General features: G+C 49.1%; 1 protein-coding gene across 2 annotated transcripts in view; it reads left to right on the forward strand.

Moving 5' to 3' along the window:
- Positions 1-2,267: 2,267 nt before the first annotated feature.
- Positions 2,268-27,971, forward strand: part of papola (poly(A) polymerase alpha) — a 104,974-nt gene continuing 79,270 nt past the window's right edge. For both annotated transcript variants that reach the window (XM_072493580.1, XM_072493581.1), the window contains exon 1: positions 2,268-2,442. In XM_072493580.1, the coding sequence (XP_072349681.1) occupies positions 2,435-2,442 (8 nt within the window). In that variant the 5' untranslated portion in view covers positions 2,268-2,434. The remainder of the gene's footprint in view (positions 2,443-27,971) is intronic.

Here is a 27,971-nt window from a genome sequence, read left to right on the forward strand (position 1 = left end):
AATGGGACCTATTTCTATCCTCTGTCTTTGTCCCTTATCGTGTACTTCTTTTTGGAACTTCTCCGTATCGCCCTCCTTGGTTTGGGACCCTTGCCGCCTCGTCCCCCTCCCCTACGCCATGGAACACCGACTTGATAAAGATGCTCCTTAAGGGGCTGGTTTAGCTCAGTGGGCTAGACAGCTGGTTTGTGATGCAGAACAAGGCCAGCACTGCAGGTTCAATTCCTGTACCAGCTGAGAATTCTGAATTCTCCCTGTGTACCTGAACAGGCGCCAGAATGTGGCAACTAGGGGCTTTTCACAGTAACTTCATTGCGGTGTTAATGTAAGCCAACTTGTGACAATAAAGATTATTATTATATCAGCTCTGCCCATTTAGGCAGTTCTTCTTTTGTCCCTGTGTACAGGCAAGCAGGGCTATTCAATGTCCTGAAGAATGTAAAAAGGTAGTCCTGTGCACGTGTGGGATGTTTCCAGCCAGTGCATCCTGATCTCTGAACTTCAGATTAAGGTATATTCAGGTTTCATCATAAGGAGGTGGCAAGACCGTTTGAGATGGCACGGTCAAAGCAGTTGGTCCTGAATAACAGTTGGGAAGCCTGAGATTAAGGTGGAACAGTAGATTCAGAGGAGGGGAGAGTACGATGAACTGAGATGATGACTGAGACTTAAACCATATGACAAATCTTTTTCAAAGAGGCACGTCCAAAGAGGAAATTAAAATCCATCTAACACCAGAAAAATCTTATATAAAATCAAAATAGTTAATTTGCTTCCTCTCTGGATGTGATTTGTTCAACAAGACAGCACAGACTTTACTGATAAAGCAATAATGACAGGTGGAAAAATGTTTCTTACCTCGAGTGGTTAGGCTCTGGAAATGCACTGCCTCAGGTGGTCATAGTCAACGGGCTGGATTCTTCCGTCCCGCCCGCCGTAAAATCACCACGGATGGGACGCAGACCATGTAACGGTCCATTGACCTAAGACTATGCCTATCTGAGTTTTTACAGCACAGAAATCATAGAATCAGTACAGTGCAAAAATGTCTATTCAGCCCACCGGGTCTGACCCCCGTCAAAGAACACCCTACCCAGGCCCACAGCCCACCCTAGCCCCGCAGCCCAATTACCCCACCTAATCTTTCCAATACTAAGGGGTAATTTATCATGGCCAGTCCATCTAACCTGCACATCTCTGGAGGAGGAAACGGGAGGACCCGGAGGAAAACCATGCAGACACGGGGAGAAGAGACAAGCTCCACAGTGACCCAAGGCAAGAATTGAACCCGGGTCCCTGGTGCTGTGAGGAAGCAGTGCTAACCACTGTGCCACCGTTCCACCAAGAGTGGAACGTGGGTTTCCTCCGGGTGCTCCGGTTTCCTCCCACAGTCCAAAGATGTGCAGGTTAGGTGGATTGGCCATGATAAATGCCCTTGGTGTCCAAAATTGCCCTTAAGAGTTGGGTGGGGTTACTGGGTTATGGGGACAGGGTGGAGGTGTTGACCTTGGGTAGGGTGCTCTTTCCAAGAGCCGGTGCAGACTCGATGGGCCGAATGGCCTCCTTCTGCACTGTAAATTCTAGGATAAGATTTGACTTATCGTGTCCACACCGGCCATCAAGTACCTATGTTGATGGAGGCAGACTCAATCGTGGGCTGTCAAAAGGGAATTGGATAATTATCTGAAGAGAAAAACACTTGCAGGGCTGCTAGGAAAGTGGGGGTGGCTGAATGGTTTTTGCAGAGGGAGCTAGCCGGGATTAGGACGGGCTAAATGTGACCATCCACTGATATCCCGTCCTCTTTGACGTTGCTGAGTGCGCGCGCTTGAGACAGACGGGTTGTTTGGCCCCGTCCGGCGGGAGGAAGGGGGCGGGGCTTCGCTACGCACGCGTACATCGGTAGCCCGGCCCAGACTCTTCCCTTCCCCGGCTGGGGGTGGTGTTGGCGCTGGCGCGCATGCGTGGCTGAGGAGAGGGCGAGAGAGAGCGCCTGGGTGCTCGAGCGACCCCTGCGGGGCGGGGGGAATGCGCACGTCGATTCGAACGCGGTGACGTAAGGGGACGCCGCGCCGGGCACGTCGAGCCGGCTGGCGCTGGCTGCGGCGGGTTTGTTGTTTTTGTCCGTCTGTCGCCATGTTGGGACCGGGCGCTTTGTTATAAAGACGGAGCGGGGACAAGGGGGTGGGTGGGGTGGGAGGGGGGGGTTTAAAACTGAATAAAGGGGGTGGGGTGGGAAAGAAAGGGGGGGGGGTAGTTGAGACGTGAAGAAATTTGAATCGGAGGAGGGTGGGTTGAGGAAAACCCGATCAATACGCCACCGGGCGGGGGGGGAACATTTCCGTGAGAGCGCCTGATAATACAGCTCGGGGCGCAAGGATGAGAGTGAACTTCGGCGACCGTTAGGAAAGGGGGAGTGGAACGGAGCCGAGCCATGCCATAGTGAGTATCGTGTGCAGCGCCAGGGGGAAGAGGGAGGAAGCCCCAGAGGCCAGGGCATTGCGATAACCCAGCCCGCCGGCAGGCCCGCCGCCGCATTCAGGCCTCTTTAAAACAAAAAACCCAACCCCAAGTGGACTCGGTTTTAATTCCAATTTAATCTCGAGTTGGAGCGGGCTGCGCCACCAGAAATGGACTTGAGATTGTAATTTCTCCTTTACTTCTCCTCTACCGGCCTGTTTGGGGCGGGGGGGGGGATGAGATTACAATATTTTAAAATTAATTTGTTCGATGCCTAACGTGGTTTTCACCCCCCCCCCCCCCCCTTTCCAACAGGTTGTATTTTAATGACTTGACTTGGGTCACACTACTTTGTGACCGGTTGTTGGGTGGAATCTCCTCCAGGCACGGTTGCCGGTCTTAACCGGCCTGCTTTAAATGACCGCCTTCCAACTGCAATTCACAAAGCCAAATTGTCAAAATTGTGCCTGTTGAGATGCTATTTTCTCTCTCTCCCCGCCCGCCCGCCGTTCATTCTCATCGCACCCGCTTTTGCCTTGTGTTAAATTTGATAATTGGTGTTGGAGTGATCAAAATGGGGATCTCCACCTTCGGACATGTTAAAAGGATGACCTTGGTAAGCAACTTTTAATTCCGTACGGCAAGCAGTGCTATTTTGTGCCCTCCGGTTTTGCTCGGAAAACGCCCATTAGTAATCATTTTCAAAAGTGAGCTTGCTTCATTTGGGGAACATGGCGAAACTTGGCTTTTGGCAGGGGAACTTTGCCCACCTTCTAATACCAGTTACTATTTTGATTTCTTAACAGAAACTATATTCCAATATTTACTTTGTTTAGAAGGGAGTAAAGGACTGTATATGTGTGAGAGGGAGAGATGGCAGCTACATACACTTTTATGCTCTGTGAACGCTCTCTGGAAAGTCAATCTATAGTGATAATTTACCGACATATAGGAACAGGAGTAGGCCATTCATCTCTTCGAGCCTGTCCTGCCATTCAGTGAAATCATGGCTGATCTGTGGCCTAACCCCATATACCTTTGGCCTATACCCCTTAATATCTTTGCTTAACAAAAATCTGTTTGGCTCCGATTTAAAGATGTTATAGGGTGATTAGCCTACTGAAAGTAGCGTGAAGAACTTGAACAAATCTCTTTGATTAATTACATATTTAAAAAGAAACAAATGTACATTTTAAAACTTGCAAATGCTAGAACTGAAATGAAGAATAATACTGGGAATGCATGGCAGGTCAGTCAGTATCAGCAAAGGAAAAAGACGGGTTAACATTTTTGGTGCAAATATCTTGCTTCTAACAGAAATGAGGTGAAGTAGAAGGGGAAAGGCGGTAAGAAGGTAACAGATACCGATAATAGCTGCCTTGGCCAAATTGAAGGGACGGTGGCAGTATAGTTACAGAAGGAATTATACAGTGATGTTCTTCAAGGCTCGGTATTAAGGCCTTTTCTATATTAAATTATCTGGACTTGGGTATGCAAGGCTCAGTATTAAGGCCCTTTCTATATTAAATTATCTGGACTTGGGTATGCAGGGCATTTTTTCAACGTTTTTCAGATGCAGAAATGTAGTAAATGACAGGAGGCTCGTAACAGACTTCAGAAATGCATAGGCAGATGTGTGAAATGGACACTTGACAGATGAAATGTAACTCAGATTTGCTTTGGTAGGAAGAATGAGGATAGATGATGATGCAGTTTTAAAGGGTGTGCAGAAATAGTGACCTGCGTGTGAATATATTCAAATCTTTGCAGATGGAAATACAAGGCTATTAAACTAGCATTTGAGAGTCTTTCTTTTATTCATATAGGCACAAGAGTATAAAACCGTGGTTAGGCCTCAGCTGGAACACTGTGTCCAATTTTGGGCACTGCACTTTTTATGCTGCTTTAAAGTGGATGTAGAAGAGCTTTTACTGGAATGAAACCAAGGATGAAGCACTTCAGTTATATGGAGAGCCTGGACAGGTTATGCTTAGAGCAATAAAGGTTAGGAGATTTGATAGAGGTGTTCAAAATCATGAATGATTTTGCTGAGTAAATATAGAGGACAATATAGATTTAAGGTAATGGACAAGCAAATCAGAGGTGGAACAAGGACATTTTTTAAACATTGATTTGTGTAATCTGGAATTCATTGCCTCAAAGAATGATAAGAGGCAGAAGAAAATAAATTACAGGACAATGTGGAAAGAGTCCAGGAGTGGGGAGTAGTTAGATAGCTTTACCAAAATGACAGCAAATGGCCTGTTCTGTATGATTCTATTATCTTGTATTTTGTGTTTGAAAAATATTTTTATTGGTGTTTTGCGTTATACTGGAAAAAAAAGGAAGAGGAATCTGAGTTGTGCATGTAACAGGCGATGCAACAACAGTAATAATGAACAAGATTTGAGCCCCTCACTGTCACCGTGACTGGGGCTCCAATGTATTATCTTGTATAACAGGAACAGCCTTAATGAATGTGACTACTTTAAAATGCAGGATGTTTTGCACAGAATTTGTAAAAGAAAGCGGTGCTTTGATGAAACGTGGGGAGAGTATAATAAGCCAGAGTTGGAAGAACAAAACTCTTGGGAGTTTTGGATGGTTATTAAAGGTCACAGATAGGGTGGGGTGAGGTCATGAAGTAGAACATTTTTAAATTGGAGAGTCAGAAAATTTACAGTGCAGAAAGAGGCCAGATATGATGTCTGATGGGTGGGAATTGTAAGTTAGGATACAGACAGCAGATTTATTTTTAGATGGACTGAAGCTTATGGGAGTTGGAGATTTGTGTTGGGAATATAGAGTCCTCCATTTCGGCTTAAGTAAAATTCCTAGATTGTAAACAGTGAAGGGCGGCACGGTAGCACAGTGGTTAGCACTGTTGCTTCATAGCTCCAAGGGCCCGGGATTGATTCCCAGCTTGGGTCGCTGTCTGTGGAGTCTGCACGGTCCAAGAGATGTTCAAGAGACAAAGGAAATGGTTTATAGCAAGAAAGGATGCGGAGTTTATTCTTCCACTCAAGGATGATACTGAAGTTTGTGGAGTACTGGGTATTAAGGCCCAATAGTACTTGTGGTCCAGCCAGGTTGGCTAAGCTGATTCTGCGCCAGTTAGTGTCTTATCCCTTGGACTCTGAGCACAGATGAACCATACCAAGAGGCGCATGTATGATCAGTCTATTTTCTTGTAAAACAATTTTTCAAAATGTGAAACAACTCGTAGACACAAACCACTGATATATGCTGAAATAATGAATACAGACCTGGAGATCCACTGGATATAAATAAAAATAATAATTCAGAACTTTAATGAGGGTTAGAAAAATTTGGTGGACTGTCTTTAAATAAATGCAGCCAGAAAATGCAATTGAAGACTTGATAAATTTACCAAATACTGAAAACAGTCGAAAAATTAATATGTATAGATGTTTTTATTTGTTTTTTGGAATGAAAATATACCCCATTCACTGGTGTTTCCTAATTTTGTTTAATCTATTAATTTTTTTCTCAACATATTTCATAAGTGCATGGTATGGATTTGTGAAACCGAAAGTGAGATGTCCTATTGAGTAGTGTGTAGGGAAGGCAACTGTTTCAGAGGAAGCCAGGAGCACTCCATTGTTATTGCATGTGATTGTGTGCACTGATTATCTCCTGCATTATTGTTATACAAATAAGACTTGTAGTCATGTGTGAACATGATTCTGTGAATAATATTACCTATGTGAGCTCATTGTTTTCAAGTTTCAATCCAATTCGTACAGATTTAAGTGAATTTTGAACAGAACAAACAGCGAAGAAGGAAGCAAGTTTTTAAAAAAAATCTATTTATGGTTTTACATTAAGTTCTAATATTTGGAAACTCTTGAGAACTTTTGTCCATTAACATTAGCAATGGATGTCCTTCAAGAAGAGTACGGTTCAGCAAAAATGCTACTTATTCACTTAAAGCTTTACTTACTGAATTCTGCATGCACAGATTAGAAGCCTCAGTGGGAGGGTATAACGCTATTGAAAATACAATGAAAACTCCTTTGGTTTGGGTGATCCAACTCCTTAAGCAAATCAGCCATGATCTTATTGAATGGCAGAACAGGCTTGATGGGCCTAGTTCCCTACTCCTGTTCCTAATTTGTATGTTCGTATGGATTAAGGAGATGCCAGATTTGATTTCTGATCAAGGCTGAATGTTTATTTTCCCTAGGCTGGGGCTCAAAAGTTACAAGTAATCTCATCATGTCTAGCGTAGGTAAGGCAAAATCGCCCTGGATTTCTGTTCTTCAAGGCTATCCATTAGCCCCATTGGAGGTGAACTTGTTGATGGGATTAAACTTGGTTCTAATTTAGAAAGCCTCTATTATTGGATGCGGTTGGGTAAGAATTAGTTTTCAAGTTACACAATAATGAGCACTTAAGGCATGGAATGGTACAGACCAGAATCTCTGTGCAAGATATTCGTATCTTCCAAGAGCTGAGAAAATTGCAAGTGAAAAGCAGCAGTTTTTGTTGAAAACTTGACTCTTTATTGACATGAGTTTTTGCATGAAACCATGAAAGTTTAAAAATAAAAAATGCATCCTTCACAATTAATGAGGTTTATAAAATTATATATTTTTGACTTTAGCTTTAAAAGAACTGGATCATGTGGCCTGTTTTGAAGGCTGACTGACAGTAGCCTTGGTGCTTTGATTATTAGAGATCAAGATAACGAGACTTCCGGTTGCGGCTATGCCTAGGTAGGTCGCACGTTCGGCAGCTCCTGCCGGGAACGGACTTTTGGGCTCTGCAGAGGGGCCCCAACGGCAATTGTTCGACGGCTTCCAGTGTGGGAAGGTGACAGCAAGGTCCCCCCGACATTATATGGATTGGACCAGGAGTGGAGTGGTTAAAAAAGTGATCCTGGTGCAGTGAAAAGTGCGAGGGAGGAAAAGCAAGATGGCGGCGGATGGAGACCAAGCAGCGTGGTCGCAGGAGCAGCAGGAGTTTCTTAAACGCTGCTTTGAGGAGCTGAGGACAGAAATGCCAATGAAGGCGGCGATTGAGAAGCTTGTGGAGACCCAGAAGGCCCAAGGGGCGGCGATCCGGGAGGTGCGGCAAAAAGCTTTGGAGGACGAGGACGAGGTCTTGGGCCTGAAGGTGGAGGCGCACGAGGCGCTGCTCAAGAGGTGGGCGGAAAAATTCGAGGACCTGGAGAATCGGTTGAGGAGGAAGAATCTTCGGATTCTGGGCCTCCCTGAAGGAGTGGAGGGGCCCGATGCTGGGGCATGTATGAGCTGATGGGCGCGGGAGCTTTCCCGAGGCCCCTGGAGCTGGATGTGGCTCATCGGGTCCTGGCAAGGAGACCCAAAGCCAACGAGCCGCCAAGGGCTGTAGTGGTGAGGTTCCACCGCTTTATGGACAGAGAGTGTGTCCTGAGATGGGCCAAAAAAGAGCGGAGCAGCAGGTGGGAGAACACTGAGATCCGAATTTATCAGGACTGGAGTGCGCAGGTGGCTAAGAAGATGGCTGGTTTCAACCGGGCTACGGCGGTGCTCCATCAGAAGGGGGTGAAGTTCGGGATGCTGCAGCCAGTGCGATTGTGGGTCACGTTCCAAGGTCGGCACCACTGTTTTGAAACGCCTGATGAGGCATGGAACTTTATACAGACTGAAAAGTTGGACTCAAATTGAGGGTTTGTCGTGGGGAGATCTTTACTGTGTTTACCACGTTTGGGGAATGTTCTTTTTGTTTGAGTGCTGGGTTGGGATGGGTGAATGGATTTGATGTGGGGGCTGTGGGAGAGTGTGGGTGTCAGTGTTGGAGGGGCAGGGCCCCACGGAGGAAGGGGGGGGGGGGAGTTGGGGTAAGGCTGCAAAAGGGAGCTGCGCCAGAGGGTGCGGGGCCAGCTCAGGAAAGTGCGGGCATTTTCCCGCTTTAGGGAAGGGGGTGGGGGAGGAGAAAGGACGGTGCTGGACAGGAGTGCACACTGACTGCCAAGGGGGGGGGGGGGGGGGGGGGATTTTCACACTGGGGGTCGATGAAATGGCGGGAGAGGCCGGGGTCAGCAGGAGTCAGCTGACTTACGGGAGTGTCATGGGGGAGCAAAATGGCTAGATGAGGATCTGGTGGTGGGGGGGGGGGGGGGGCGGGGGGAAGAGAGGACTGGGTTGCTGCTGCATTGGCCAAAAGGGAGCTGGAAGTAGGAGAGGTAGTCTGGGCGGGGGTCCGCCGTCTGGGGGACTGGAAGGTGCGGGAGGCGCGGGCACGTGGCTGGCCTAGAAAAGGAGATGGCTAGTCGGCGGGGCGTGGGCGCGAGTAGCCCCCTGATCCGGCTGATAACTTGGAATGTGAGGGGCCTGAACGGGCCGGTCAAGAGGGCCCGGGTGTTCGCGCACTTAAAGGGACTGAAGGCAGACGTGGTTATGCTCCAGGAGACTCATCTGAAGGTGGCAGATCAGGTTAGGTTGAGAAAGAGATGGGTAGGGCAGGTCTTTCATTCAGGGCTGGATGCGAAGAACAGAGGGGTTGCAATACTGGTGGGGAAGCGGGTGCCGTTTGAGGCACTGAATATTGTAGTGGATAATGGAGGTTGATATGTGATGGTGAGCGATAGGTTGCAGGGGGTGCGGGTGGTACTGGTGAACTTATATGCCCCGGATTTATGAAACGCATGCTGGGTCGGGTTCCGGATCTGGAGGTAGGACGCTTGATAATGGGGGGGACTTCAAATCAGTGCTGGACCCAGCACTGGACCGTTCTAGGTCCAGGACGGGTAAGAGGCCAGCTGCGGGCAAGGTGCTCAGGGGGTTTATGGACCAGATGGGGGGAGTGAATCCATGGAGGTTTGCCAGGCCGCAGGCCGGGGAACTTTCCTCCTTTTCCCACGTCCATAGAGCCTACTCCCGGATAGATTTTTTTCATTTTGAGTAGGGCGCTAATCCCGAAAGTGGAGGGAACGGAATATTCGGCCATAGCCATCTCGGACCACGCCCCACATTGGGTGGAGTTGGGGGAGGAGAGGGACCAGGGCCCGCTGTGGCGCCTCAATGTGGGACTGTTGGCGGATGAGGGGGTGTGCCGGCGGGTGCAGGGGTCTATTGAAAGATATTTGGAGGCCAACGACAACAGGGAGGTGCAGGTGGGGGTAGTCTGGGAGGCGTTGAAGGCGGTGGTCAGCGAAGAGCTAATCTCCATTAGGGCCCACAGGGAGAAGGGAGAGGTTGGTGGGGGAGATTTTGAGGGTAGACAGGAGGCATGCAGAGACCACCGAGGAGGGGCTACTTGGGGAGCGACGGAACCTCCAGACGGAATTCGACCTGTTGACCACGGGGAAAGCAGAGGCACATGGAGGAAAGCGCAGGGGGCGACGTACGAGTATGGGGAGAAGGCGAGTCGGATGCTGGCACATCAGCTTCGTAAGAGGGAGGCAGCGAGGGAGATTGGAGGAGTTAGGGATAGAGGGGGGAGTGCGGTGAGAATATACAGTACAGTTCTGAGCCCCCAGCGGGGAGGAGGGGATGCGACGATTCCTAGATCAGCTGATTCCCGAGGAGGTGGATGGTTTGGGGGCACCGATTGGGCTGGAGGAGCTGGTTAAAGGATTGGGGAGCATGCAGGCGGGGAAGGCCCTGGGGCCAGATGGGTTCCCGGTTGAATTCTACAGGAAATACGTGGACCTGCTGGGCCCATTGCTAGTGAGGACTTTAAATAAGGCGAGGGAATCCGACAATGTCCAGGGTGCTGATTTCCTTGATCTTGAAGCGGGACAAGGATCCGTTGCAATGTGGGTCGTATAGACCGATCTCGCTCCTCAATGTTGACGCAAAGGTGCTGGCTACGAGAATTGAGGACTGTGTCCCGGGGGCGAGTCATGAGGACCAGACGGGATTTGTGAAGGGTAGGCAGCTAAACACAAATGTGTGGAGGCTCCTCAATGTGATTATGATACCCTCGGTGGACGGGGAAGCGGAGGTAGTGGCAGCTATGGACGCGGAGAAGGCCTTTGATCGGGTGGAGTGGGAGTATCTTTGGGAAGTGTTGCGGAGGTTCGGGGAGGGGTTCATCAGTTGGGTCGGACTTCTGTATAGAGCCCCAGTGGCGAGTGTGGCTACGAACCAGCGGAGGTCAGTACTTCCGGCTGTATCGGGGGAACGAGGCAGGGAATCCAGGAAATGGAGGAGACTGGTCCGGGGGTGGGGGGAGAGGAACACCGGGTGTCGTTGTATGCCGCCGACTTGTTGTATGTGGCGGATCCAGTGGAGGGGATGGCGGAGGTCATGAGGATCCTTAGGGAGTTTGGGGACTTTTCGGGGTATAAACTCAACGTAGGGAAGAGTGAGCTCTTTGTGGTGCATTCAGGGGACCAGGGAAGGGGGATAGACTAGCTACCGCTGAAGAAGGCGGAAAGGAGCTTTCGGTACCTGGGGATCCAAGTAGCTAGGAGTTGGGGGGCCCTGCACAAGCTTAATTTGACGCGGTTGGTGGAGCAGATGGAGGAGGATTTTAAAAGATGGGATATGCTGCCACTCTCACTAGTGGGTAGGGTGCAGTCGGTCAAAATGACAGTGCCTTACCATTATGATCCCCAAGACCTTTTTCAAACGGGTAAGCAGGAGCATCATGGGATTTGTGTGGGCGAATAAGACTCCGAGGGTGAAGAGTGTTTCTGGAGCATAGCAGTGACCGGGGGTGGGGGGGGGGGGGGGGTGCCGAATGTGTGTGGTTATCATTGGGCAGCCAATGTGGTGATGATCCATAAGTGGGTAATGGAGGGAGAGGGGGGTGGCGTGGAAGAGGCTAGAGATGGCGTCCTGTGTGGGCACGAGCCTGAGGGCAGCGGTGCCGTCACCAGCGCCGACAAGGTACACCACGAGTCCGATGGTGGCAGCGACGCTGAAGATCTGGGGGCAGTGGAGGGGACACGGGCGAGGTGGGAGCCTTGGTTTGGTCCCCGATTCGGGAGAATCATCGGTTAGTCCCAGGAAGGATGGATGGGGGGTTTTGGAGCTGGCATCGGGCAGGGATTAGAAGAATGGGGGACCTGTTCATCGATGGGGCGTTTGCGTGCCTGGGGGAGCTGGAGGAGAAGTATGGGCTACCCCCGGGAAACGCTTTCAGGTACATGCAAGTGAGGGCGTTTGTGAGGCGGCAGGTGAGGGAATTCCTGCTGCTTCCGGCACGTGGGATTCAGGATAGGATGATTTTGGGTGCATGGGTTGGAGAAGGCAAGGTTTTGGCGATTTTACCAGGAGCTGAAGGAAGAGGAGGAGGCCTCGGTGGAGGTGTGAAAAGGGCAAGTGAGAGGAGGAGCTTTGGGAGGAGATAGATGAGGGTCTGTGGGCTGATGCCCTGAGTAGGGTTAATTCTTCCTCCTCTTGTGCCAGGCTGAGCCTAATACAGTTCGAAGTAACTCACAGAGCGCATATGACAGGGGCGAAGTTGAGTAGGTTCTTTGGGGTGGAGGACAAATGTGGGAGGTGCTCGGAGCCCGGCAAATCACGTCCATATGTTCTGGTCGTGCCCGGCGCTGGATGGGTTTTGGAGGGGTTTTGCGAGGACTATGTCCAAGGTGGTGAACGCCCAGGTCAAGCCGAGCTGGGGATTGGCATTATTTGGGGTATCGCACTAGCCGGGAGTGCAGGAGGTGAAAGAGGCCGGTATTCTGGCCGTTGCGTCCCTGGTAGCCCGGCGGAGGATTTTGCTACTATGGAAAGATGCGAAGCCCCCTAGTGTGGAAGCTTCGCTCAATGACATGGCAGGGTTCATCAAGCTGGAGAGGATAAAGTTTGCCTTGCGAGGGTCTGTGCAAGGGTTCCTCAGGCAGTGGCAACCGTTCCTAGACTATCTCGCGGAGCGTTAGGAGGAGGTCAGCAGCAGCAGCCCAAGGGGGGGGGGTTCTGTTTGGGTGAAGGTGGTGGGGGGGGGGGGGGTTTCCCTATTTGTGTTTTTAAATGTTATATGGGGGAAATCCAATGTATAATTTCTGATTGTTCTTGTTTCATTTTGTTGGGGGGGGGGGGGGGGGGGGGGGCGGTTTGTTGAAAAATTCGAATAAATATATTTTTTAAAAAGATCAAAATAACGCTTCAGTCGACTTTACTGAGAGGAAGGTGTAAGGTATTTACGCTTGGAGACAATGGCACTAGTCTCTTGCTTACTCTTCAGTCTCCCAAAGTCCCAAAAGGGTGATGTAGGTATTGGGTTGTAAACAGTTGCACTGTTAAACTGTTCATTCTCTTTTAAGATGAACGAGTTGGTAGGAAGGATAGATAATTAGCATTTTCATCTGGCTGAAAGGTTAGTGTGTTTCATGTTACCATGGGGAAGAAGGAAGAGGAAGCCACTTTTGAGTTTACAGTCTTGCCTACAAATCGGTGAACAGAGACCGCAGTTTTGTATGGTCAGCAGAGAGGAAAATCTGAAAATAGAAAATGCTGGATAAACTCAATCGGTCTGGCAGTGTCCGTGGAACAAGAAACACGACTCTATATGACCCTTCTACAGAATTGAGACAAAAGGTTGCTTGACTTTGCTAGCTACCACATTCAGAAGCAGGAGTGAGATGGTCTCTAGTCGAAGAAACACTTCCTACAGCCGTCTACCGATTCTGGGAGATTTGTTTTGGCAAGGCCACTGTGAAAAAATCATTGGAACAGGCTTTACTGCTGGCGGTGGATTTAAGAAACTCTAAACTGGGGTACTGTTTGAGGCAAAGACCATAGTGGCGGATAGTGGGGGTAGATATGTGATGGTGAGTGGCAGATTGCAAGGGGAGGCGGTGGTTCTAGTGAACGTATATGCCCCGAACTGGGATGATGCCAATTCTATGAGGCGTATGTTGGGACGTATCCCGGACCTAGAGGCGGGAAAGTTGGTAATGGGGGGAGACTTCAATACGGGGCTGGACAGATAGAGGTCCAGGACCGGGAGGAGGCTGGCTGCAGCTAGGGTGCTCAAGGACTTTATGGAGCAGATGGGAGGAGTAGACCCCTGGAGATTTAGCAGGCCTAGGAGTAAGGAGTTCTCGTTTTTCTCCTATGTCCATAAAGTCTACTCGCGAATAGACTTTTTTGTTTTGGGAAGGGCGCTGATCCCGAAGGTGACAGGGACGGAGTACACAGCTATAGCTATCTCTGACCACGCTCCACATTGGGTCGACCTGGAGATAGGGGAGGTAAAAGAACCGCACCCGGCCTGGAGAATGGACATGGGATTATTGGCAGATATGGGGGGATTATTGGCAGATGAGGGGGTGTGTCTAAGGGTGAGGGGGTGTATTGAAAGGTACTTGGAGCTTAATGACAATGGGGAGGTTCAGGTGGAAGTGGTCTGGGAGGCGTTGAAGGCAGTGGTTAGAGGGGAGCTGATATCTATCAGGGCACATAAAGGAAAGCAGGAGGGTAGGGAAAGGGAGCGGTTGCTGCAAGAACTTCTGAGGGTGGACAGACAATATGCGGAGGCACCGGAGGAGGGACTGTACAGGGAAAGGCAAAGGCTACATGTAGAATTTGACTTGTTGACTACGGGTAATGCAGAGGCACAATGGAGGAAGGCACAAGGTGTACAGTATGAATATGGGGAGAAGGCGAGCCGGTTGCTGGCCCACCAACTGAGGAAGAGGGGAGCAGCGAGGGAGATGGGGGGGTGAGAGATGAGGAGGGAAAGATGGAGCGGGGAGCGGAGAGAGTGAATGGGGTGTTCAAGGCATTCTACGAAAGATTATTATAAAGCTCAGCCCCCGGAAGGGAAGGAATGTGCTTTCTGGATCAGCTGGAATTCCCTAAGGTGGAGGAGCAGGAGAGGGCGGGACTGGGAGCACAGATTGAGATGGAGGAGGTAGTGAAAGGGATTGGGAGCATGCAGGCGGGGAAGGCCCCGGGACCAGACTGATTCCCAGTGGAATTTTATAGGAAGTATATGGACTTGCTGGCCCCGCTTCTGACGAGAACCTTTAATGAGGCAAGGGAAAGGGGGCAGTTGCCCCCGACTATGTCAGAGGTAACGATATCGCTCCTAAAGAAGGAAAAAGACCCGCTGCAATGCGGGTCCTATAGGCCCATTTCTCTTTTAAATGTGGATGCTAAGATTCTGGCCAAGGTAATGACGATGAGGATAGAGGACTGTGTCCCGGGGGTGGTTCATGAGGACCAAACTGGGTTTGTGAAGGGGAGACAGCTGAACACGAACATACGGAGGTTGCTAGGGGTAATGATGATGCCCCCGCCAGAGGGGGAAGCGGAGATAGTGGTGGCGATGGATGCCGAGAAAGCATTTGATAGAGTGGAGTGGGATTATCTGTGGGAGGTGCTGAGGAGATTTGGCTTTGGAGATGGGTATATCGGATGGGTACAGTCGTTGTATAGGGCACCGATGGCGAGTGTGGTTACGAATGGATGGGGGTCTGATTATTTCCGGCTTTACAGAGGGACGAGGCAGGGGTGTCCCCTGTCTCCGTTATTGTTTGCACTGGCGATTGAGCCCCTGGCCATAGCATTGAGGGGTTCCAGGAAGTGGAGGGGAGTGTTTAGGGGAGGAGAAGAACACCGGGTATCTTTGTATGCGGATGATTTGTTGTTGTATGTGGCGGACCCGGGGAAGGGGATGCCAGAGACAATGCGGATACTTGGGGATTTTTCGGGGTATAAATTGAACATGGGGAAAAGTGCATCTGGGGGAGCAGAGCAGTGAAATAGAGGATTTACCGCTGAGGAAGGTAACAAGAGACTTCTGGTACTTGGGGATTCAAATAGCCAAGAATTGGGGAACCTTACACCGGCTTAATTTAACACGATTGGTGGAACAGATGGAGGAGGACTTCAAGAGATGGGACATGGTGTCCCTGTCGCTGGCAGGTCGGGTGCAGGCGGTTAAAATGGTGGTTCTCCCGAGATTCCTCTTTATGTTTCAGTGCCTCCCGGTGATGGTCACGAAGGCTTTTTTTAAGAGAATCGAGAAAAGCATTGAGTTTTGTGTGGGCCGGGAAGACCCCGAGAGTGAGGGGGTTCTTGCAGCGTAGTAGGGATAGGGGGGGGCTGGCACTACCGAGCCTAAATGATTATTACTGGGCCGCCAATATTTCAATGGTGTGTAAGTGGATGGGAGAAGGGGAGGGAGCGGCGTGGAAGAGTTTGGAGAGGGCGTCCTGCAAGGGGACCAGCTTACAAGCAATGGTGACGGCACCGTTGCCGTTCTCACCGAAGAAATACACTACAAGCCCGGTGGTGGTGGCAACATTAAAAATTTGGGGGCAGTGGAGACGGCATGGGGGAAGGACGGCAGCCTCGGTGCGGTCCCCGATAAGAAATAACCATAGGTTTGTTCCGGGGAGAATGGATGGGGGATTTGGAGCATGACAAAGAGCTGGGGTAGTACAATTGAGAGATCTGTTTGTAGATGGGACGTTTGCGAGTCTGGGAGTGCTGACGGAAAAATATGGGTTGCCCCAAGGGAATGCATTTCGGTATATGCAACTGAGGGCTTTTGCGAGGCAGCAGGTGAGGGAATTCCCGCAGCTCCCGATGCAGGAGGTGCAGGATAGAGTGATCTCGGAGACATGGGTGGGGGATGGTAGGGTGTCGGACATATACAGGGAAATGAGGGACGAGGGGGAGATCATGGTAGATGAGCTGAAAGGAAAATGGGAAGAAGAGCTGGGGGAGGAGATTGAGGAGGGGCTGTGGGCTGATGCCCTACGTAGGGTAAACTCGTCGTCCTCGTGTGCCAGGCTAAGCCTGATACAATTCAAGGTTCTACACGGCGCATATGACTGGAGCACGGCTCAGTAAATTTTTTGGGGTAGAGGATAGGTGTGGGAGATGCTCGAGAAGCCCAGCAAACCACACCCACATGTTTTGATCATGCCCGGCACTGCAGGGGTTCTGGGTGGGGGTGGCGAATGTGCTTTTGAAGGTGGTGGGGGTCCGGGTCGAGCCAAGCTGGGGGTTGGCTATATTTGGGGTTGCAGAAGAGCTGGGAGTGCAGGAGGCGAGAGAGGCTGATGTTTTGGCCTTTGCGTCCCTAGTAGCCCGGCGCAGGATATTGTTAATGTGGAAGGAAGCCAAACCCCCGGGCGTGGAGACCTGGATAAACGACATGGCAGGGTTTATAAAGTTAGAACGGATCAAGTTCGTATTAAGGGGTTCGGCTCAAGGGTTCACCAGGCGGTGGCAACCGTTCGTCGACTACCTCACAGAACGATAGAGGGAATGACAAAGAAAGACAACAGCAGCAACCCAGGGGGGAGGAGGGGGAGGATCCGGGCGGGCTCTTAGCGATGTCATTGTATATGTATAGACATTTGTTATAGGTAATGTATATTGGACTGTTGGATTGTATCTTTGGAGAGTAACTATTTTTGACAAGGCAGTTGCCATTTAGTTTTGTTTTTGTTTCTGTTTATATATTATTTATTTACTTGTTTAAAACTGGCCACTGTTATTTATATTGCTTTATTGTTGTTTAAAAGAAAAACTATGTACTGTTATGTTTGGCCAAAAAATCTTGAATAAAATATATTTTTTTAAAAAAGAAACTCTAAACTGAGGAAAGTGCTTGGAGACGGTCACTTGAAGTTACTACTTGGCAAAACAGTTGGAAGCTGGGAGTAACTGTGGACATTTTGCAAAAATGACTTGTGATTCCTTGAACAATAAGAACATAAGACCAGAACTGGCCCCTGCTCCGCCATTCCGTCAGGTCATGGCTGATCTTTTTGTGGACTCCGCTCACCGTAATCTTTTATTCCTTTGCTGTTCAAAAATCTATCTACCTTTGCCGTCAAAACATTTTAACAAGGTAGCCTCAACTGCTTCACACGGCAAGGAGTTCCACAGATTCACAACCTTTTGGGTGAAGTTCTTCCTCAACTCCGTCCTAAATCGAGACTTCCGGGTACGGCGATGACCAGCTAAGTCGCACGTTTCGGCAGCTCCCAGTGGAACGGACTTTTGTGCTCTTAATAAGAGCCCCAACGGCAATTTTAACGGCTAGAAGCACTGTGCGGTAAACCAGAAGGGAATCCCCCCTGGAAACGGATGGAAAAAGGAGAGGGAAGTGGCCAGATTGCAGTGGACCCTTTGGAGCAGCGGCAAGGAAGGCAAGCAAGAACCAAGATGGCGACGGAAGGTGGCAGTTTAACATGGGGCCCTGAACAACAAGAGTTCTTGAAATGCTGTGTGGAAGAGCTCAAAAAGGAAATGAAGAAAGAGCTGTTGGCCCCGATATTACAGGCGATCGAAGGGCTAAAGGATGAGCAAAAGACCCAGGAGCGGGAGCTTCGGGTCGTGAAGGCAAAGGCAGTCGAGAATGAGGACGATTTACAGGGCCTGGTGGTGAAGACGGAGATGCACGAGGCACACCATAAACGATGTGTGGAAAGACTGGAGGTGCTGGAGAATAACGCGAGGAGGAATAATTTAAGGATTCTTGGTCTTCCTGAAGGTGCGGAGGGAGCGGACGTCGGGGCATATGTGAGCACGATGCTGCACTCATTAATGGGAGCGGAGGCCCCGGCGGGTCCGTTGGAGGTGGAGGGAGCATACCGAGTGATGGCGCGAGGACCGACAGGAGAAATTCCTAGAGTCATAGTGGTGAGATTCCTCCGTTTTAAGGACAAAGAGAAGGTCCTTAGATGGGCAAAGAAAACTCGGAGCAGTAGGTGGGAGAACGCGGTGATCTGCGTATATCAAGACTGGAGTGCGGAGGTGGCGAGAAGGAGGGCGTGCTTTAATCGGGCCAAGGCGGTGCTTCACAAAAAGAAGATAAAATTTGTAATGCTGCAACCGCAAGACTGTGGGTCACATATCAAGGGAGGCACCACTACTTTGAGACGGCGGATGAGGCGTGGACTTTTATTGTGGAAGAAAAACAGGAATAAGCGGGTTATTAAAAAAGAATGTTTGAAACAAAGTGGTGGGGCGAGTATGGAGGGCGAAGAGGGAGGAAAAAGGGGGGGAAAGATGAGTTTTATGTTATTAATCCTGCGATGCGGTAATTTTTCTCTCTTCCACAGGTGGTGGTGGAGGGAGGAAGGGAGGTGGAGGAGATGGGGCGTTAGCCATGGGGGGCGGGGCCAAATGGGAAGCGCGGGCTTTGTTCCCGCGCTATGATAATCATGGCGGGAATAGGGAAGCAGGAAGGAGGGGGCGTCGCACGGTGCGAACCGAGGTCACGGGGGGGAAGCCGAGGTCGGCCAGAGTTTGCTGACTTCTGGGAGCAACATGGGGGGTGTAACTACGCTAGTGGGGGATCTAGCGGGGGGGTGGGAGGGGGGAGTTACTGGGTTGCTGCTGCTGGGGAGAGGGGGGAGCCGGGGTGGGGTGGGGTGGGCGGGGGGGCACCGCCTGGGGGGGACACAGCTGCGTGGGAACCGGGTGAGGAGCTGGAAAAAGGGGATGGCTAATGGACAAGGGGGGGGGGGGGGCGGGTAAAAAGCCCCCCAACCCGGTTGATCACGTGGAATGTGAGAGGGCTGAACGGGCCGATAAAGAGGGCACGAGTACTCGCACACCTTAACCACGTCTGCCTTAAGTTTCTTATGTTACAAGAGACGCACTTGAAACTTGTAGACCAGGTTAGACTACGCAAAGGATGGGTGGGGCAGGTATTTCATTCGGGGCTAGATGCGAAAAACAGGGGGGTGGCTATACTAGTGGGGAAGCGGGTTATGTTTGAGGCAAAGACCATAGTGGCGGATAGCGGGGGCAGATACGTGATGGTGAGTGGCAAATTACAGGGGGAGGCGGTGGTCTTGGTAAACGTTTTTGCCCCGAACTGGGATGATGCCAATTTTATGAGGCGCATGCTAGGACGCATCCCGGACCTAGAGGTGGGAAAGTTGGTAATGGGGGGAGATTTTAATACTGTGCTGGAGCCAGGGCTGGACAGGTCGAGATCCAGGACTGGAAGGAGGCCGGCTGCAGCCAAGGTGCTTAAAAGATTTTATGGAGCAGGTGGGATGAGTAGACCCGTGGAGATTTAGCAGACCTAGGAGTAAGGAGTTTTCGTTTTTCTCCTATGTCCATAAAGTCTACTCGCGAATAGAGTTTTTTGTTTTGGGAAGGGCGTTGATCCCGAAGGTGAGGGGGACGGAGTATACGGCTACAGCCATTTCGGATCACGCTCCACATTGGGTAGACTTGGAGATAGGGGAGGAAACAGAAGGGCGTCCACCCTGGAGAATGGACATGGGACTAATGGCAGATGAAGGGGTGTGTCTAAGGGTGAGGGGGTGCATCGAAAAATACTTGGAACTCAATGATAACGGGGAGGTCCAGGTGGGAGTGGTCTGGGAGGCGCTGAAGGCAGTGGTTAGAGGGGAGCTGATATCAATAAGGGCACATAAAGGAAAGCAGGAGAGTAAGGAACGGGAGCGGTTGCTGCAAGAACTTCTGAGGGTGGACAGGCAATATGCGGAGGCACCGGAGGAGGGACTGTACAGGGAAAGGCAAAGGTTACACGTAGAATTTGACTTGCTGACAACGGGTACTGCAGAAGCACAGTGGAGGAAGGCACAGAGTGTACAGTATGGGGAGAAGGCCAGCAGGTTGCTGGCCCATCAATTGAGGAAAAGGGGAGCAGCGAGGGAAATAGGGGGAGTGAGGGATGAGGAAGGAGAGATAGAGCGGGGAGCGGAGAGAGTGAATGGAGTGTTCAAGGCATTCTATAAAAGATTATACGAAGCTCGGCCCCCGGATGGGAAGGAGAGAATGATGTGCTTCCTGGACCGGCTGGAATTTCCTACGGTGAAGGAGCAGGAGAGGGTGGGACTGGGAGCACAGATCGAGATAGAGGAAGTAGTGAAAGGAATTAGGAGTATGCAGGCGGGGAAGGCTCCGGGACCGGATGGATTTCCAGTCGAATGTTATCGGAAATATGTGGACTTGCTTGCCCCGATACTGATGAGAACCTTTAATGAGGCGAAGGAAAGGGGACAGCTGCCCCCGACTATGTCAAAGGCAACGATATCGCTTCTCCTAAAGAAGGAAAAAGACCCGCTGCAATGCGGGTCCTATAGACCTATTTCCCTCCTAAATGTAGACGCTAAGATTCTGGCCAAGGTAATGGCAATGAGGATAGGGGATTGTGTCCCGGGGGTAGTCCATGAGGACCAAACTGGGTTTGTGAAGGGGAGACAGCTGAACACGAATATACGGAGGTTGTTAGGGGTAATGATGATGGCCCCACCAGAGGGAGAAACGGAGATAGTCGTGGCGATGGATGCCGAGAAAGCATTTGATAGAGTGGAGTGGGATTATTTGTGGGAGGTGTTGAGGAGATTTGGCTTTGGAGATGAGTATATTAGATGGGTACAGCTGCTGTATAGGGCCCCGATGGCGAGCGTGGTCACGAATGGACGGGGGTCTGCGTATTTTCGGCTCCATAGAGGGACGAGGCAGGGATGTCCTCTGTCCCCATTATTGTTTGCACTGGCGATTGAGCCCCTGGCAATAGCATTGAGGGGGTTCCAGGAAGTGGAGGGGAGTACTCAGGGGAGGAGAGGAACACCGGGTATCTCTTTACGCGGACGATTTATTGGTGTATGTGGCGGAACTGGCGGAGGGGATGCCAGAGATAATGCGGATATTTGGGGAGTTTGGAGAATTTTCAGGATATAAGCTGAACATGGGGAAAAGTGAGCTGTTTGTGGTGCATCCAGGGGAGCAGAGCAGAGAAATAGAGGACTTACCGCTGAGGAAGGTAACAAGGGACTTTCGCTACTTGGGGATCCAGATAGCCAAGAATTGGGGTACATTGCATAGGTTAAACTTAACGCGGTTGGTGGAACAGATGGAGGAGGACTTCAAGAGATGGGACATGGTATCCCTGTCACTGGCAGGGAGGGTACAAGCGGTTAAAATGGTGGTCCTCCCGAGATTCCTCTTTGTGTTTCAGTGCCTCCCGGTGGTGATCACGAAGGCTTTTTTTCAAAAGGATTGAAAAGAGCATCATGGGTTTTGTGTGGGCCGGGAAGACCCCGAGAGTGAGGAAGGGATTTTTGCAGCGTAGTAGGGATAGGGGGGGGGGGGCTGGCGCTACCGAGCCTGAGTGAGTACTACTGGGCCGCCAACATCTCAATGGTATGTAAGTGGATGGGAGAAGAGGAGGGAGCGGCGTGGAAGAGATTGGAGAAGGCGTCCTGTAGGGGGACTTGCCTACAAGCCACGGTGACGGCGCCGTTGCCGTTCTCACCGAAGAAATACACCACAAGCCCGGTGGTGGTGGCTACTCTGAAAATTTGGGGGCAATGGAGACGGCATAGGGGAAAGACTGGAGCCTCGTTGTGGTCCCCGATAAGAAATAATCATAGGTTTGCTCCGGGGAGAATGGATGGGGGATTTGGAACATGGCAAAGAGCAGGAGTAACACAATTGAGAGATCTGTTTGTAGATGGGACGTTTGCAAGTCTGGGAGCGCTGACCGAAAAATGGGTTGCCCCAAGGGAATGCATTCCGGTATATGCAACTGAGGGCTTTTACGAGGCAACAGGTGAGGGAATTCCCGCAGCTCCCGACGCAGGAGGTGCAGGACAGAGTGATCTCAAAGACATGGGTGGGGGATGGTAAGGTGTCAGACATATATAGGGAGATGAGAGACGAGGGGGAGATTATGGTAGACGAGCTGAAAGGGAAATGGGAAGAAGAGCTGGGGGAGGAGATTGAGGAGGGGCTGTGGGCTGATGCCCTAAGTAGGGTAAACTCATCATCCTCGTGTGCCAGGCTAAGCCTGATACAATTTAAGGTGTTACACAGGGCGCATATGACTGGAACACGGCTTAGCAAATTTTGTGGAGTAGAGGATAGGTGTGCGAGATGCTCAAAGCCCAGCGAATCACACCCACATGTTCTGGTCATGTCCGGCACTACAGGGGTTTTGGGTGGGGGTGACAAAGGTGCTTTCGAAGGTAGTGGGGGTCCGGGTCGAACCAAGCTGGGGGTTGGCTATATTTGGGGTTGCAGAAGAGCCGGGAGTGCAGGAGGCGAGAGAGGCTGATTTTTTGGCCTTTGCGTCCCTAGTAGCCCGGACGGCGCAGGATACTGTTGATGTGGAAGGAAGCCAAGCCCCCGGTGTGGAGACCTGGATAAATGACATGGCAAGGTTTATAAAGTTGGAACGGATTAAGTTCGTCCTAAGGGGATCGGCTCAAGGGTTCACCAGGCGGTGGCAACCGTTCGTCGAATACCTCACAGAAAGATAGAGGGAATGGAAAAGAAGAAGACAGCAGCAGCAGCCCAGGGGGGGCGGGGGGCAGGAACCAGAGGGATTCTCAGGGATGTTAATATATAAGTATAATATGTATAGGTTGTTGTTATAGATAATTGTATATTGGACTGTTAAAACATATTTTTGGAGAATATTTATCTGGGACAAGGCAGTTGCCATTTAGTTTTGTTTTTGTTTATATATTATTTATTTCTTGTTTATAAAACTGGCCATTGTTATTTATATTGTTATATTACTGTGTAAAGGATACACAATGTACTGTGATGGTTGGCCAAAAATTTTCAATAAAATCTTTTTTTTTAAAAACTCCGTCCTAAATCTGCTCTCCCATTTATTTTGAGGCTATGCCCCCTCGTTCTAGTTTCACCCACCAGTGGAGACACCTCCCTGCTTCTATCCTATCTATTCCCTTTATAATTTTAAATGTTTCTGTAATATGCCCCCCCCCCCCTTCTACATTACAATGAGTATAGTCCCACTCTACTTAGTCTCTCCCCATAAGCTAACCTTTCAACTCTGGAATCAGCCTAGTGAATCTCCTCTGCACACTCCAGTGCCAATACATCCTTTCTCAAGTAAGGAGGCCAAAACTGCACACAGTACTCCAGGTGTGGCCTCACCAGCATCCTATACAGCTGCAGCATAATCTCCCTGCTTTTAAACTCCATCCCTCTAGCAACGAAGGACAAAATTCCATTTGCCGCCTTAATTACTTGCTGCACCTGCAAACCAACCTTTTGCGATTCGTGCACAAGGACACCCAGGTCCCTTTGCACAGCAGCATGCTGCAATTTTTTACCATTTTTACCATTTAAATATTGGTTCATTGTGCTGTTATTTCTACCAAAATGGATGACCTCGCGTTTATCAACATTGAACTCCACCTGCCAGACCCTTGCCCACTCTGCGAACTTTGACACATTACCTGGGTCCCCAGATCACCTGGAGTTGACGGGCTGGTTTAGCACACTAAACAGCTGGCTTGTAATGCAGAACAATGCCAGCAGTGCGGGTTCAATTCCCGTACTGGCCTCCCCGAACAGGCGCCGGAATGTGGCAACTAGGGGCTTTTCACAGTAACTTCATTGAAGCCGACTTGTGACAATAAGCTATTATTATTGTGAACAATTGTGGAACCAACACTGATCCCTGAGGCACACCACTAGCCACTGATCGCCAACCAGAAAAACACCCATTTATCCACACTGTTACTTTCTGTCAGTTAACCAATCCTCTGTCCATGCTAATACATTACCCGTAACACCATGCGCCTTAATCTTGTGCAGCAGTAGGGCAGCACGGTGGCGCAGTGGTTAGCACTTCTGCCTCACGGCGCCGAGTTCCCAGGTTCGATCCTGGCTCTGGGTCACTGACCGTGTGGAGTTTGCACATTCTCCCCATGTCTGTGTGGGTTTTGGCCCCACAACCCAAAGATGTTGGTCACGTTAAATTGCCCCTTAACTAGAAAAAATGAATTTTGGTACTTAAATTTTAAAAAGAAAACCTTACGCAGCAGCCTTTTGTACGGCTACCATGCCTCCTGGAACTCCAGATACACCGGTTCCCCATTGTCCACTGCATTCGTAATTTTCTCAAAGAATTCCATTAAATTAGTCAAACATTACCTGCTTTTCATGAACCCATGCTGCGCCTGCCCAATGGGACAATTTCTATCCAGATGACTCACTATTTCTTCCTTAACGACAAATTCAAGCCTTTTCCCCACTACAGAAGTTAAACTAACCAGCCTATAGTTACCTGCCTTTTGTCCACCTTTTTTAAACAGTGGCGTCACATTTGCTGTTTTCCAATCTGCCAGAACCGTCCCAGAGTCCAGTGAATTTTGGTAAATTACCACGAGCGTTTTTATATTTTCCCCCGCCACCTCTTTTCGTACCGTGGAATGCATCCCATCAGGGCCAGGAGACCTGTCTACTTTTAGCCCCATTAGCTTGTCCAACATTACCTCCTTAGTGATTGTTTCTCGGTCCTCACCTGCTATAGCTTCCTTGCTTTCCTCGTTTCCTCCCACAAGTCCCGAAAGACGTGCTGTTAGTTAATTTAGACATTCTGAATTCTCCCTCCGTGTATCCGAACAGGCACCGGAATGTGGCGACTAAGGGCTCTTCACAGTAACTTCATTGCAGTGTTAATGTTTGCCTACTTGTGACAAAGATTATTATTCATAGATAGATAGAATTTACAGTGCAGAAGGAGGCCATTCGGCCCATCGAGCCTGCACCGGCTCTTTGAAAGAGCACCCTACCCAAGGTCAACACCTTCACCCTATCCCCATAACCCAGTAACCCCACCCAACACTAAGGGCAATTTAGCATGGCCAATCCACCTAACCTGCACGTCTTTGGACTGTGGGAGGAAACCGGAGCACCCAGAGGAAACCCACGCACACACTGGGAGGATGTGCAGACTCCGCACAGACAGCGACCCAAGCCGGAATCAAACCTGGGACCCTGGAGCTGTGAAGCAATTGTGCTATCCACAATGCTACCGTGCTACCCTCAAATGTGGGGTCTGCACATGTTCATAAATATTTTTTAGGAGTGCTCTTTTGAACATCAGATTTGTCATGTGAGGGTAGAGCCACGTGGGCTATTATTGAATTCACCTTCCCATGTGCTAACCTGTTGCTTTGCTTCCCGTTAACCATTTAGTTCCCGTAGTGTTTTCTCTCTTTCCCCCCCCCCCCACACTGGCTAGTTTAAAGACCCTGATGTGGAGATACGGTATTGGACTGTGGTAGCAGGTTTGTTTCAAATCACTAGCTTCCTCAGGAGGAAGGAGCAGTGCTCTGAAAGCTAGTAATTTGAAACAAACCTGTTGGACTTTAACCTGGTGCTGTAAGACGTCTTACTGTAAAGACCTTGAGACCACCCTATTTATGAAATGAGTAAACAAACTGGAATGTTGGTCTGTGGTTTAAACTGCCTGACAAATGTTTAGTCGGCGCTTTTGATCGTTTGTTACAAAAACATTTTAAAATTGTGAAATCTTGGCCTGTCATTCTTTGAATTAACAACTGGAAAGTCTAATTTCTTAAAGCATCGATCTCTTAAGGAGATCATAATACCCTCAAATGTGTGGTTTGCACATGTTCATAAATATTTTTTAGGAGTGCTCTTTTGAGCATCAGATTTGTCATGTGAGGATATAGCCACGTGGGAATGAGAATATTATGCATGACAAATGTTGGGCACAGCTTTTTTCAGTTAGTGATGCTCCATATGTACTCTTGTTGTAATAGTGACATGTGTTTCTAATTTCTGGCTCATCCCAATGGCAGGATTTATTGTACTTGAGAGGATATTATACTCTTGGGTTAAAAAGTAACATTGGGTTCATTTGCCCATGTTGATGCAAGCCATTCTGCATGATTACAATTACATGATCTCTGGTTTACCACGCTCAGTGACTGATGATCAAGCCTCGCGCTTTGCTGAGGCAAGTTTTATCTCAAAAGTTACATTTGAGGTTCTGTTGTACAGATTTATTCAGACTGACTCGGCCAGAGAAATTACTCCCTTTTCATAGAATTGAAGCTAACCAACCACCGTTTTGAAATTAAATATTAGCTAAGGTTAGAGACTCTTAACCATAAGTTTCACGCATTAAGATTCCTGGCTAAACTCTGGTCTGGCAGTATCTGTGGAGAGAGAAACAATTAATGTTTCGAATCTAGTATGATGAATGGGGAGTTGACCATCTGCTGAGTTTTGCCAGGAATCAAGGCATGTTAGGTTGGATTGGTGACGTTTTCAGGGAGGTGGTAAAAAATTGATGGAGTTGCTGTGTATTTTTGGCCTTTTCATTTAGATTTTCACCTTTAACTCTTTGTTCCTAATCTAGGATTATGTACTCAGTTTGAAATGAACAAGAAGAAATGGCACTGGAGTAACATTGTCAATCAAGTGGACAATTTTGGGGAAAAGTGGAGATATTGGAGCTAAATAAATGGGAGATTTCATTAGTGAAATTAGAAAATGATTTGAGTACCTATGTTAAAATAATAGTGTTTTTGATATATTTTTGACAGCAGCGAGTAACTATGCTGAATGTTCCATCAGGAAAATGAGTACTCTATATATTTGTGTGAAAGTCAACCCAAAGACTTTTGGGCTAAAAAGTAATTTTCCTTGGACTTCATGTAAATATCAGCCTCGGTTTTGTGGAGGGGGAATCAAACTCTGTTTCAATTATTAATTACTTTTCTCTCTGCCAGTTTTAGTGGCCATCTCCCAGTCAATCAACAAGACTAATTTGTACCACATAATCTGTCATGGCGCCTTTGAGAAAGAATAATAAGTACACAGCTCAATTTAAACTGGAGAAAAGTGGTAGAATAGGTTAATGAGCATTGGCAAACTTATCATATTATCACCAGCAGAGCAATCTGACTCCATGCCCTCAGAGAAGCAAAGAAAGATGATGATTCAGAATTTGCAGCTAGTAGTCGGTGGACCAGATGACACAATTTGGCATTTATCAGAAAATGTAAATTTCACAGCGTTTGCCACCACTTGATAAAATCATCAAATTTCACCGTTTGTCATCTGACCTAGAATATGTATGGATTGGCCTGCGTTGGGATTATGGCTGAAACATGAATTAACTTTGCCAGGCCAGCAAATGAGATTACTGCAAAAATCATCCTTGTAAAGACACTGGCCATAAGAAGATATGGTTCTATCTTGTATTGCGAATGGCACAAAATTCAAATGCAAAGTTCATGCCAGAAAAATTTCAGAAAAGCGTTGTCGCCCTACTCGTGAATGGCTGGATGGATGAAGGCAGTTGCAAAAACTGGATGGGAGAAGTGTGGAATTTGATACCAGGTGGACTACCAAATGAAGAAAGTTTATCACATGTTCAAATCCCACCTATTGACAACCCTAATATCCCGACAGAGCAGAGGGAAGCCGGTTTAGCTCACTTGGCTAGACAGCTGGTTCGTGAAGCAGAGCGAGGCCGGCAGAGTTGGTTCAATTCCTGTACTGGCTGAGGTTATTTATGAAGGCCCGCCTTTTCAATCTTGCCTCTCGCTTGAGATGTGATCCTCGGGTTAAATCACCTCTTCCCCAAACGCAGCCTATAGTCATCTGGGACTATGGAGACCCCTTTACCATGTGAAAGAGGGCCATTCGGTCCATTAAGCTGCACTAACCCTTCTAAAGAGCACCCATGCCCCCACCCTAACCTTTTAGATACTAAGGGGCAATTCAGCATAGCAAATCCACCTACCCTGCAGATACTGTGTGAATGTGCAAACCAACAACAACTTTGTCCTTATTTCC

The sequence above is a fragment of the Scyliorhinus torazame genome, chromosome 2 (genome assembly GCF_047496885.1).
Source record: "Scyliorhinus torazame isolate Kashiwa2021f chromosome 2, sScyTor2.1, whole genome shotgun sequence".
In the NCBI taxonomy this organism is placed as follows: domain Eukaryota; kingdom Metazoa; phylum Chordata; class Chondrichthyes; order Carcharhiniformes; family Scyliorhinidae; genus Scyliorhinus; species Scyliorhinus torazame.